The sequence below is a fragment of the Anomaloglossus baeobatrachus genome, chromosome 8 (assembly GCF_048569485.1).
Source record: "Anomaloglossus baeobatrachus isolate aAnoBae1 chromosome 8, aAnoBae1.hap1, whole genome shotgun sequence".
NCBI lineage: Eukaryota > Metazoa > Chordata > Amphibia > Anura > Aromobatidae > Anomaloglossus > Anomaloglossus baeobatrachus.
In genome coordinates this window covers 174,310,835-174,325,136 of record NC_134360.1, presented here as the reverse complement: position 1 = coordinate 174,325,136, position 14,302 = coordinate 174,310,835, and the positions used below count along the sequence as shown (strand labels likewise).

The 14,302-nt window shown below is 43.3% G+C and overlaps 1 protein-coding gene across 1 annotated transcript in view; it reads left to right on the top strand.

The window, feature by feature from the left end:
* The window catches only part of LOC142250128 (calcium-activated chloride channel regulator 1-like), a 136,061-nt gene extending 126,067 nt beyond the window's left edge, over positions 1-9,994 (top strand). The window contains exon 14 of the mRNA XM_075322220.1: positions 9,467-9,994. Within this exon, the coding sequence (XP_075178335.1) occupies positions 9,467-9,879 (413 nt within the window). The 3' untranslated portion in view covers positions 9,880-9,994. The remainder of the gene's footprint in view (positions 1-9,466) is intronic.
* The last annotated feature ends 4,308 nt before the right edge of the window (positions 9,995-14,302 follow it).

The window sequence follows — 14,302 nt, the reverse complement described above, 5'->3', positions numbered from 1 at the left end:
TAACACAAAATCTGAAGAGTCACATATTTATACACAACAGGACTTAGAATAGTGCAGTAAAAAAAAAAAAAACAAGTTATATGAAACAGAACTATCACTATGGCAGGGGGGCAAACTGTTGTGGGGCCATAAATACTGCTGCAGTTCAGTGTGAAAGTTTTATTGTCCTTTGATAAGGGTCTGGTTTGGGCTGTGACACGCTCGGATGGTCAGAGGAGCACATCTTTTAACTGATGTAAAAAGACATGAATCCATGAGACACATTCATTCCTTCTCTGAATGTGTCAAAGGTCATCATAAGTTTGTACTCCCATAGTCTCCTATCTCTCTGGGACTTGAAGTTTCCTTTCAATACCAGCAATTTCATGTCCATGATGCTGTGGTCTGAGTTACAAAAATGTTTGGCCACAGGTAGATCCATCCTTTTTTCTCTAATTGTGTGGCGGTGAGAATTCATCCTTGTCCTGAGCTGTTGTCCTGTCTCCCCTACATACAGACCTCCAGTTGGTCATTTGGTACATATAATTAAGTACACCACATTGGTTGTAGTGCAGCTGAAGGTACCTTGGATCTTGTAGTCCTGATGTGATCTGGGAATCTTTATCTTGTCCGTTGTCAATATTAATGGACAGGTCTTACATTTTTTCTGGTTGCAGGGAAATGTTCCTGTTGGTGTTGGAGAGGACAGGGAGCTTCTGACAATGATGCTTCTTAGATTTGGGGGCTGTCAAAAACACAGAAGTGGGGGGTCTGGAAAAATAGATTTTAACCGGGCATCTTTTTGTAGTAATGGTTGTAGTTTCCGTGCAGCTCCTTTAAACACCTCCAGATGTAAATTGTAGGTGACTACAAGAGGGACCCGGTTGTTCTCTTCTTTGGTTTTATAATGTAGAAGATGGTTTCTTGATATTCTGGTGGCTCTTATAATCTGGTTTTCAATTGTTCTTGGGTGGTAGCCTTGATTCAGAAAGGTTTTTCTGAGGCCCTCAAGGTGATTGTCTCTATCTGTACTGTTGGAACATATCCGATTGTACCTGATAGCCTGGCTGTATACAATAGAGTTTCTTATGTGTTTTGGATGAAAACTGTCCCATTTCAGGTATGTTGGACGGTCAATTGGCTTCTTGTACAGGGATGTCTGTATTTCATTGTTCCGTAGTTTAATGATGGTGTCCAAGAAGTTGATTTCCGTGCAGGAGTAGTTGAGTGTTAGGTTGATGGTGGGATGAAACTGATTAAATTGTTCATGGAAGGTCTTCAGCTGCTGCTCAGACTCTGTCCAGATAATTAAAATATCATCAATGTAACGGTAGTAGGCCAGAGGCCTGATAGGACAAGAGGATAAAAAGTCACTCTCAAGCTTGGCCATGAAAAGATTTGCATATTGTGGTGCCATTTTGCTTCCCATTGCAGTCCCAGTCTCCTGTAGATATATGTCATTGTCAAATGCAAAGTAATTATGGGTGAGGATGAATTTTGTAAGCTTCACCACAGAATTGGCATCAGTTCCTGTATTTTCCAGGAAAATTTTGCAAGCATTTAATCCATCCTGGTGTGGAATATTCGAGTACAAGGATTCCACATCCATGGTGGCAAGGATGGTTCCCTCTGGAAGAGGACCTATTGCTGATAGTTTTTTCAATAGGTCAGTAGTGTCCTGGATGTAGCTGGTTGTATCCCTTACCAAGGGTTTAAGGATACCCTCTACCCATCCAGAGACTTGTTCAGTGAGGGTGCCCACACATGAAATGATGGGTCTTCCTGGGTTTCCAGATTTGTGAATTTTGGGAAGCATGTAGAATGTGCCTATTCTTGGACTCACCGGTATCAATTCATCAGTTCTTATGGATATGTCAGGCAGACAAGAGGCCAACTTGTTAAGTTCCTTGTAATAGTCCTGTGTAGGGTCAGACTCCAATTTCTTATAGTAGCGTGTGTCCATCAGTTGTCTGTGTGCTTCCTTCATGTAGTCTGATTTGTTCATCATGACTATTGCACCCCCCTTGTCTGCAGGTTTAATGATGATTTCTTCGTTGGTTTTCAAAGATTTTATGGCCCTTCTCTCCTGGGCACTGATGTTGGATGGTTGCCTCCTGTGTGTGTCTAGGAAAGTGGATTTTACCAAATGTCTGAAAGTGTCTATATAGTTATCCAGATGAGGGTTGCGTCCTGGTGGAGGTGTCCAATCTGATCTTTTCCTGGTTGTCAAGATCCGTCTTCCTTCAGTCTGGGTGGATTCTGAAACATCTGCATCGCTAAAATATTCCCTCAGACGTAGTCTCCTGAAGTAATCTTCCATGTCGCTGCAGAGTTCAATTTTGTCTAGAGCTTTAGTAGGACAAAATGAGAGTCCTCTAGAAAGCACAGCAACTTCCATTTTGTTTGGTTTGTAATCCGAGAGATTGATAACACAGTTAGATGCTTTTGTGTCTTGAATGGAGTGGTTGTCCAAGTTGTCAGGTTTTGGTTTTGTTCTCCACCTGTTTGTATTAAGTCCTGAATTGAGGCGCAGTCTATGTAGCTTCTTTTCCTTGTTGTTGATCAGAAGGGTTCGTAGTCTGTAGTAGTATTGTTGTACTTCTTGTTCTGTGCTTTCTGGAAGTGTCTTCCTTTGTGTTTCAAATTCCCTCTGGATTTTACTCTTGATGCTGTAGAAGACATGCAAAAGGTGGTTCCTTAGTCTCTCAGAAGTCCTGTGACAAAGGTTTTGTGCATAATGGGTATTGTCGGTATGTAGAATTGGGTTTGTAATCCAGAGTCCTTTGGGGATCAGATTCTCCTTTTTGCATTTGGATAAGAAAAATATGTCGCTGTCCAGTTGTGCGCGTTTCTTCAGAAGTGTCTTTAGTTCCATAAAGATGCGGTACATTCTGGTATCCTCCATTTTGATACAAGTAAAATATATCTTTGTACCGTGTTAGCCAGTAGAGATAAAAAAATTGTTTAAAAGAACAGAAAGTCCTCAGTGGTTGATACCTTTTAATGGCTAACTGAAAAGATGGTAATAATTGCAAGCTTTCGAGACTACTCAGGTCACTTCATCAGGCATGGTATAACACAAAATCTGAAGAGTCACATATTTATACACAACAGGACTTAGAATAGTGCAGTAAAAAAACAAAAAAAAAAAACAAAAAAAAAAACAAACAAGTTATATGAAACAGAACTATCACTATGGCAGGGGGGCAAACTGTTGTGGGGCCATAAATACTGCTGCAGTTCAGTGTGAAAGTTTTATTGTCCTTTGATAAGGGTCTGGTCTGGGCTGTGACACGCTCGGATGGTCAGAGGAGCACATCTTTTAACTGATGTAAAAAGACATGAATCCATGAGACACATTCATTCCTTCTCTGAATGTGTCAAAGGTCATCATAAGTTTGTACTCCCATAGTCTCCTATCTCTCTGGGACTTGAAGTTTCCTTTCAATACCAGCAATTTCATGTCCATGATGCTGTGGTCTGAGTTACAAAAATATTTGGCCACAGGTAGATCCATCCTTTTTTCTCTAATTGTGTGGCGGTGAGAATTCATCCTTGTCCTGAGCTGTTGTCCTGTCTCCTCTACATACAAACCCCCAGTTGGACATTTGGTACATATAATTAAGTACACCACATTGGTTGTAGTGCAGCTGAAGGTACCTTGGATCTTGTAGTCCTGATGTGATCTGGGAATCTTTATCTTGTCCGTTGTCAATATTAATGGACAGGTCTTACATTTTTTCTGGTTGCAGGGAAATGTTCCTGTTGGTGTTGGAGAGGACAGGGAGCTTCTGACAATGATGCTTCTTAGATTTGGGGGCTGTCTAAAACACAGAAGTGGGGGGTCTGGAAAAATAGATTTTAACCGGGCATCTTTTTGCAGTAATGGTTGTAGTTTCCGTGCAGCTCCTCTAAACACCTCCAGATGTGGATTGTAGGTGACTACAAGAGGGACCCGGTTGTTCTCTTCTTTGGTTTTATAATGTAGAAGATGGTTTCTTGATATTCTGGTGGCTCTTATAATTCTGGTCTGAGCAGCAGCTGAAGACCTTCCATGAACAATTTAATCAGTTTCATCCCACCATCAACCTAACACTCAACTACTCCTGCACGGAAATCAACTTCTTGGACACCATCATTAAACTACGGAACAATGAAATACAGACATCCCTGTACAAGAAGCCAATTGACCGTCCAACATACCTGAAATGGGACAGTTTTCATCCAAAACACATAAAAAACTCTATTGTATACAGCCAGGCTATCAGGTACAATCGGATATGTTCCAACAGTACAGATAGAGACAATCACCTTGAGGGCCTCAGAAAAACCTTTCTGAATCAAGGCTACCACCCAAGAACAATTGAAAACCAGATTATAAGAGCCACCAGAATATCAAGAAACCATCTTCTACATTATAAAACCAAAGAAGAGAACAACCGGGTCCCTCTTGTAGTCACCTACAATCCACATCTGGAGGTGTTTAGAGGAGCTGCACGGAAACTACAACCATTACTGCAAAAAGATGCCCGGTTAAAATCTATTTTTCCAGACCCCCCACTTCTGTGTTTTAGACAGCCCCCAAATCTAAGAAGCATCATTGTCAGAAGCTCCCTGTCCTCTCCAACACCAACAGGAACATTTCCCTGCAACCAGAAAAAATGTAAGACCTGTCCATTAATATTGACAACGGACAAGATAAAGATTCCCAGATCACATCAGGACTACAAGATCCAAGGTACCTTCAGCTGCACTACAACCAATGTGGTGTACTTAATTATATGTACCAAATGTCCAACTGGAGGTCTGTATGTAGGGGAGACAGGACAACAGCTCAGGACAAGGATGAATTCTCACCGCCACACAATTAGAGAAAAAAGGATGGATCTACCTGTGGCCAAACATTTTTGTAACTCAGACCACAGCATCATGGACATGAAATCAACCACTGAGGACTTTCTGTTCTTTTAAACAATTTTTTTGTAGAAAGACAAGGAGAAACGCTGTAGTTTTCTTCTACAATCTTGTATTAAGTACAAAGTAAAGGCAGGTGAAAAGGAATAATCTGTACAGGGTTGCAGACATGTCTCTACAGCAATGGTTCCTCTAGACTAAACTGAAGGAGAAGGGAGGAGCTTTCTATACAGAAGCCAACTAAGGGAGGAACATAGGGACAAACTTCATACAGTCTAATCTACCTAGTAATAATAAGGAATTTCCTGATAGGAGGAAAATATGCAATGCAAGAATTATATACAACAGGTTGTTCCCATTCATGGGACACAACACTCACATTTGCCACCTGTGCAGTTGCTCAGGACACATCATCCCTCACCGCTAAAGGGTGGCTTGTCACTGTAAAAAAAAATAGACTGCAAATCCCCCTTACACAATTTTTCTTGTGTGTCAACATAATCTCCCCCTTCTGTGCATGGCTGATGGAACAGTATCCCTTTTCTTTTACTCTGGCAGTTTAGTATTTAAAGTTTTGTGGATGCAGGAGCCACCAGCAACCACTTCAGATCTGATCCTGTGTTGGCATAATGCTGGGAGGACTGTAGTAAGATGATGCCACATGGGGGCAGTAAAGATTAATTGGAACAAAGTGAGGATAAATTGCTGTAGACCTCTGACACTCCAACTTTTTTCCTTGTTTATCTATCCCATCCTCTTGCTTGACTAATGGCTCCTTTATTTAAAGTTACAAAGAATAGAGGCTGTCAGTCAAACAGAAGAAGGCAGATAATAGAGCTGTCGTGACAGAGGCTTCAGATCTACATCCCCATTTGCATATCAAATCAAACACTGATTTCTCAGTAACAGAGGAATGATCTGGACATGTACAGGTATTGCTGGACTCGTCTTTATACAAGCTACATATTTAAATAATTTGGGATGTGAAATCCCACTGATAAATTTCTGTTAAAGAAGTTCCCCTTCTTATAAACACGTTGAGTCTTGTCATTTCTAAGAGAAGCACAGTAATTGGGATGCAGGACCTCACAAGTACAGTGGAACCTTGGATTAAGAGTAACTTGGTTTGAGAGTGTTTTGCAAGACAAACAAAGCTTTTTACAAATTTGTAACTTGGTTTAAGAGCAATGCTTTGCAAGAAGAGCAAATACTCACCGTGCACACTTCCAGTTCTGTCCTTTCACCATGCTCTGACCCACTCTGGAGGTAACTTTCTGTACATATGTATGTGACACCCTGGACTAGCCAGGTAGTCACAGATAGCGCCCCGCACAACACCAGTCCCACACAAGGTAACACCAGCCAAACCACATAAAACCCTAGTCACCTCCCTCAGTGCTTAATGAACACACCAGGGGGCGGAGCCAGGTGGTTGGCCACACCCACTGAGGAGTTCAGAGAGCCTGAGGCAGGAAACACAGTCAGTTTTTAGTAACAGATCAGTTTGAGTGTTGAGGAGTGAGGAAGTCAGGCCTGTGGTACAGGCCTGTGACGGACTGACAGGTGTGACGGTCATAGCCCGCACACCTTGGCTAGGAGGCATACGGTGGCCTAGCCTGCAGGAGCCGGGAAGACGGCTCGGTGGAACCGTGGTGGACCGGGACAGGGTAGTGGCCTGCCGGTACCGACCCGGGGAACCTACTGGAAACCGGAGCACACAGGCTGGTACTCAGACCCTAAAACGAGGTCCAGAAGCTACTGGACTGAGTTAATTCACTGATTGCGGTCTGGACTATAGGTCCTTTCCCACCCAAGTCCCGACTGAAGACAACAGCCCACCGAGGGGGGATAGAAAGCCACCGCACAGGCAGAGAGATCCCACGGGCCAGCGTCTGTGGGCAAACGGGCTCCTCCGACATATACACAGCCGGGGAGCGGACTCCCATCACTGAAGCGCAGGCAGTCTACACATACACTACACGGTGCAGGAGAAAGGCAAAGACCACCGAACCGGGTGGGGGACCAGACGCAGCCGGCTGCGGGCACCAACCACCATCAACTTTGTTCATCAGAGACTTGTGTGTGTGTCAATAACAGTGAGTACAACAGTGCCATCTGGCCGCGCACCGCCCTGCACCGCCCAGCTACTCTTCCCAACGGGTCCCGGGGCCATCATCCCTGCCCACGGAGGGGTTAACATTTTGCTGCATCACCATCTCCCCCGGGTGCCCCGTAACCGCAGCGGTGGTGTCTACACCTTCACCACATCCTGTGGGTGACGTCAAACACGGCTCCGGCCGTACACCTACCTATCAACCCCCTAAGTGGCGCCGGCACCCTTTCAGAGTGAAGTGACCGGAGGCGCTCGAGCCACCCACCAATGAGCCCAGATCCAAGCGGCTCGGCTGCAGCCGAGCGCGGGGCGGTACATGTACTGTATTCAGAATACCATTGTACAGTACAGTATATACAATATAGCATGTCTATCAATTTGCATTTGTGGATACAGTATTGTACTCTTTCTCAAAACCAGTACAGCACATTGCTTGTACTGTTAAGGCTGCTTTATACGCAGTGACATCGACTCGTGAAAGCACCCGCCCCCGTCGTTTGTGCGTCACAGGCAAATCGCTGCCCGTGCACACAATATCGCTAGGCCCCATCACACGGACTTGCCTTCCTAGTGACGTCGCTGTGGCTGGCGAACAGCCTCTTTTCTAAGGGGGCGGTTCGTGCGGCGTCACAGCAACGTCACACGGCATGCGTTGAATAGATGCGGAGGGGCGGAGAGCAGCCGCATGGAAGTCACGCCCACCTCATTGTCGGTGGACGCAGGTACGCTGTTGTTCATCATTCCTGGGGTGTCACACTTAGCGATGTGTGCTGCCTCAGGAACGATCAACAACCTGCGCCCTGCACGAGCAACGACATTTGAGAAATGAACAACGTGTCAACGATCAATGATTAGGTGAGTAATTCTGATCGTTAACACTCGTTCGTAGGTGTTACAAGCGGCAATGTCGTTGCGTGTAAAGCGCCCTTTACTCTCGCACACCAACAATTTTAAGTAAATAAGATTATGGTCAAAAAATAGCACCATATCAAAAAAGTATGAATAGACTACACCTTAAGGAATATAATTTTTACACAAGAGGACTAAGGAAACCGTAGTCTTGGTCAATAATTGACCAATACTTATCAATAAAGCAATCAAAACAACTCCTTGCAAAAATGTAAAACATTTATTAAATAGTAATCATAGCAAGAAGTGACATACAAATTTATCTGAAGATCGGTTTACAAGGATCAGGCTTTTGCAAGATGTCCCTGAAGTTAAATCACAAGGGACAACACAATACACATAGTGGTGAGATGAACAGGTATTATAAAATTCATCAAACAAAGATTACTATATGGTTTATAAATACAATGTAAATAGAAATAGATTATCAACATACAGAACCATAATAAAATAACACTCTTGTTCCACAAAAGGGTGCAGGTCAAAGCTTCAATATATCAATAATAAACTCCCGATCACTCCTGCTGAGATGTGTCAACTCAGCTGCATGGAGACTCACAAGGGGGAACTTCCCATTAAATAATGTTAATAGACAAAGCCTGTGACCGGCATCCCTATAGAAAGGAGATCACTCACCCATGGTAGTTGGAGTACCCAAGAAAAACGTGCCCCGACGTGCACGTTTCGATGTCTTCTTCGGGGGGGCGTGGAGTTACTCTCGCACACCAACAATTTTAAGTGCAGTTTCATTTGTTTAATATGTTTTTTTACTGTACTGCACAGTATTTTGTACTAGTGTACTGTAATAATTTTATATGAATACAGTACATTATATTGTATTGATGTAATAAGTTTGTATAAATACAGTAAATATTTTTTTGGGTTGTGGACCAAATTATCTGTTTCAATTATTTCCTATGGGAAAATTTGCTTTGATATAAGAGTAACTTGGTTTAAGAGCGCACTCCCAGAACCAATTATGCTCGTAATCCAAGGTTCCACTGTACTGTTTTCCTTTCTTCCTGAGGTTTGATGTTGCAGTTGTGACTGCACCACTCATAAGACAAAACTCAAGTTGTCCTGTAATAAATAGTGATGAGCGAATACTAAAATGTTCTGGTCAGTATATACATACCGAATACCTACTATTATTCCAGTATTCATCACAAATAACTAACCTAATGCAAGTCAATGGTGAACCCCAGCATTTTTCAGGGAAATTTTCAAGAAAAATCCTCTAGTTCACTGTTGACTTGCATTAGGATTGTTATTTCTGACGAAGACTGGAATAGTACTAGGTATTCGGTACGAATATTCCGAACTGAATATTTAGTATTTGCCTATCTCTAGTGATAAACATTGATAATATATTGCTAAAATATCTGATCAGCGTGTGATCAACACATAGACTTCTCCAGGAACTTCTGTGTGATGAATTCTTAAATTCACAACAGGGTACTTTGACCCCCACTCCCAAACTTTTGTGCCGAATTTTTAGCTTTTGATCCATTCGTCCCAGTCTCACTCTGTTTTCTTGTGTTCTTATTTCAGCATCAAGCTATGATTTGAGAATGAGCACTGATCCAAAGGAGCTCCTGGACTCATTTAACACTTCACTATCTGTGAATATTTCCAATCTCACCCCACAGACGGCTGGATCCAGTGAAACATTTAGTTTTGTTCCAAAAAATGTTGTTATACAAAATGGCACAATCCTGTACTTTGCATTATCTGCAGTCGATAAAGCCTCTCAAGCATCATCTCCATCCAACATAGTGCAGGCAGCTCTAATTATTCCAAGAGTGGACACGTCTAACTCCACTGCTCCTCCTGCTGCCACCAACGCTCGTCCTGCTGCCACCACCGCTCGTCCCACTGCTACCAAAAATGGCAGTGCTGAAATAATGAATATACCAGTACTGTTTGTGCTGGCCTGCTATTACCTGATATTACAGATGTCATAACCATGGAAGGTATTGAAATGAATATCTATTTCCGATATCTACTGTCATTATCTATTTTAGGGCAGGATTTCTGAATACTGAAAATGTCTCCAATAATATAAAGCTAAACCGAGAAATGATCTATAAATAAATAATCTATTGAATGTGGTTATTGTACATTATTATAACATCTTTTGATGCTGAGTAAAAAAAATCTTGATTCAGGATCAGATGTACTGCGTAGCCAATGCTATGAATGAACTGCAGTGCACATTATCTTCCTGCAGGTGGCAGAAACATATTTGTATTTCTGAAACACCATGCCCCCTATCACAATCACCTCCTAATTGCCCCATAATGTTCCTCGTTGCCTAATCATGTCCCCCATAGCTCCATAATATCCCCCACAGCCCCATAATTTCTCCACAGCTCCGTAGTATGCCCCACTGCTCTTTAATGGTCTCCACAGCTCCAAAATGTCCCCCATAGCTCCACATTATCCCACACAGCTCCAAAATATTCGCCATTGCTCCATTATGTCCCCTGGGAATTAATACCAGACCTGAAAGACATTTAATCCTCCTGGAGTTCTTACCAGTCCCTGCCACGTCCTCTGCGGCCCAGCGCCATCAGCAGTGTGATGAGAATAGTAGTGTGCTGAACTCATCCCATTACTGCACATTGGGGCGGGGGCTGGTGGGGCGCTCTTCTGCTCTGCACTCCACTGCCCCAGTCCTGTCTGAAGGATGTTATATATGGATAGATCCATGACAAGTGAGTGCATTTTCTATTACATTCTGGGGCAAGCTATTTCTTAATATATCTGATATGTATTATATGTGTTAGGTCCAAATAGTAGATGGTTCCCTCTATATCTTGTTGCCCATAGCAACCAATCACGATGCAGCTGTGGTTTTCCGCTACTCTACACCATGAATAAGCAATAATAGGGATTTGTTCATATTAGTTGGAACAAAATTTCCCAAATTCCAAACTGGAACACTATGAAAGAATGAGCAAAGCAAAATATAGCAGAACACCGAATAATTCTGTACATCACTGTATCCTCTGGTGGAGAAGGACGGAAGAGGGCACCTGTGTAAGAACAGTATATGGGCCCTTTGCAGTCCAATAACTTATTACAAATACAAATTTACACCTGCTTTGGAAGTGGTAGTATGCCTCCTTAGTGCACAGGCTGCGCTAATAAGATGTCTAAAAACACCAAAAAACTGAGCTGTAACAAATGTTCAATAAACATGCAACATTACAAGCATGTGAATTGCAGCCTCAAGACTAGAAGAAAACCAAGGAGAAAAATTGTATGAAAAATACCCTGACTATAAATAAATAAATTGCAAGTGCTTAATAACAGGGTACTTAGTATATACATTTTTGCAAAAAGGTAAGAAGCTGTCCCACCTCGTCACGGTTTACCCATCTGGGACAGTCCCTAACCAACTAATAAGATGTCTGCGCCTGGTTGTATCCATATGTTATCTGCACTGTTAAGGCCACGTCTCACTAAGCAACATCGCTAGCAACATCGCTGCAGAGGCACAACTTTTGTGACGTTGCAGCGATGTTGCTAGTGATGTTGCTGTGTGTGACATCCAGCAACAACCTGGCACCTGCTGTGAGGTCGCTGGTTGTTGCTGAATGTCCTGGACCATTTTTAGTTGTTGCTCTCCCGCTGTGAAGCACACATCGCTGTGTGTGACAGCGAGACAGCAACAACTGAATGTGCAGTGAGCAGGGAGCCGGCTTCTGCGGACGCTGGTAACCACGATAAACATCGGGTAACCAAGAAGCACTTTCCTTGGTTACCCGATATTTACCTTTGCTACCAGCCTCCGCTGCTCTCACGCTGTCAGTGCCGGCTCCCTGCTCCCTGCACGCGTAGCTGGAGTACAGATCGGGTAATTAACCCGATGTGTACTCTGGCTAGGAGTGCAGGGAGCCAGCGCTAAGCGGTGTGCGCTGGTAGCCAAGGTAAATATCGGGTTGGTTACCTGATATTTACCTTAGTTACCAAGCGCAGCATCGCTTCCACGCGTCGCTGCTGGCTGGGGGCTAGACACTGGTTGCTGGTGAGATCTGCCTGTTTGACAGCTCACCAGCAACCCGTGTAGCGACGCTCCAGCAATCCCTGCCAGGTCAGGTTGCTGGTGGGATCGCTGGAGCTCCCTGACAAAGGGTATTGAGAATTCACAACCCCTACTCCTACTCATAAACAATGTCATGGCAGCTTCCCTTCAAGGCTATGAGACCAGTGTTTGGCCTTACTTGAACGGCACTAAATTGATAATTAAAAAAAAAAAAAAAACAAAACAGTGTGCGGTCCCCCCCAATATTGATACCCAGCCAAGATAAATCCCACAGCTAGGGGGCTGCTGTTCTCAGGCTGGAGAAACCCAGCCTAAAAATATCAGTCTGCAGCCACCCAGGATTGTTGCATCCATTAGATGCGACAATCCCAGCACTTTAACCGGCTCTTCCCGAATTGCCCTGGTGGCAATCGAGGTAATAAGGGGTTAATCGCAGCTGCGACTAAGCCCTAGATTGGTAATGGCAGGTGTCTATGAGATACCCCCCATTAACAATCTGTAATAAGTGACAAGAAATAAACACAAACACCGAAAAAGTCCTTTATTTGAAATAAAATACAAAAAGCTCCCTCTGTCACCACTTTATTAACCCCATAATCACCGCTGCAGGTCCGATGTAATCCACATGAGTTCCCACGACGATTCAGCTCTGCTACCATCTGAAGATCCCAGTGTGCGGCCATAGAAATGGACTGCCCGCTGTGAGCTCCAGAGAATGAATGAGCCGCACGATCAGCGGTCACTTCACTCAGGTGATTACCGGTCACAGCTGGCAATACCTGTGACCGTAAATAGCCTGAGTGAGGTCACTGCTGAATGAGCGGCTCACTCATTCTCTGTATAGACCCGCAGACCAGGTCTGTGATTGGTTGCAGTCAGATGCTTGGGGAGTGTCTGATTGCAACCAATCACAGATGAAAGCAGTGAATATGGAATGAGCAGGGAAGTGGAGGAGCCGCGGGAGCGTACAGCCGAGCTGGGAATTCGGTAAATATACTGCGCCTGCTCCAATCCCCCTATCCCCACCACTATTTAAGTGCCGGACAGATACCGTGGATTAAGTCCGGGCCTAAACGGGTTTTTTATTAACCTGGTTAGACCCGCTGATCCAGCAAAAGTGCTGAAAAGAATGGACATGTTCATTCTTTTCATAACGCAGCAAAACCAGAGGTATTTCACAAAACCGTCAGGAAAAAATCCTGCCGTGTTTGTGTGTGTGTGCATGAGATTTCAGAAATCTCATAGACTTTGCTGAGACTGTAAAAAGCAGCGTTTTATTAGCATGGATTTGCATAAAACCAAGGCAATCTGCAGCTAAAAAACGCTGAAAAAACACTGCGAAAACGCCCAGTATGAACGTAGCCTAAGGGTATGTGCGCACGTTGCTTTTTACCTGCTTTTTACCTGCTTTTTTGCTGCTTTTTCTTCTGCGCTGTTTAATGCCAAAATGGATGTGTTCTTCTATTCAAGCAAAGTCTATGGGAATTTGGGTTTCTTGTTCACACTATGTTGTTCAAAATGCTGCCTTTTTGTGGCAGAACTTTGGTCAAAAACTCAGCTTTGCAGTGCAAAACCCAAATGGCAAAAACAATTGACATGTTGCTTCTTTGAAAAGCTGAGTTTTTGACCAAAGTTCTGCCACAAAAAGGCAGCATTTTGAACAACATAGTGTGAACAAGAAACCCAAATTCCCATAGACTTTGCTTGAATAGAAGAACACATCCATTTTGGCATTAAACAGCGCAGAAGAAAAAGCAGCAAAAAAGCAGGTGAAAAAGCAGGTAAAAAGCAACGTGCGCACATACCCTAACAGTGTCTTATCCAAGATGCTAGTAGTCTACCAAGCTTATCAGCTCTCCAATGGGTCTCCTGAAGGAAGACCACATCTGGTGAGAATCCTTTTATGTGATTTAGGACTGTTTTACGTTTGAGGTGGAGTATTAAGGCCTGCTACATTACATGACAAAAAAAAAACAAAAAGAAAAATTGCATGAAAAATACCCTGACTATAAATAAATAAATTGCAAGTGCTTAATAACAGGGTACTTCGTGTATACATTTTTGCAAAAAGGTAAAAAGCTGTCTGAATGTATGAATTTTTCTTTTTGGTTTTTTTCTAGTCTTGAGGCTGCAATTCACATGCTTAATGTTGCATGTTTACTGAACATTGTTTCAGCTCAGGTTTTTTGTGTTTTTTGTATGTCATCTTGCTTTTTTGCAAGTTGGGGGCGCAGCCCTCCTAATACTGAGACTGAACAACTAATTGCGTCTCACTTCACTGTGTATTTAATCTGGGACACAGCTGACCACTTGCCACCATTCATATTGGAGTTTGA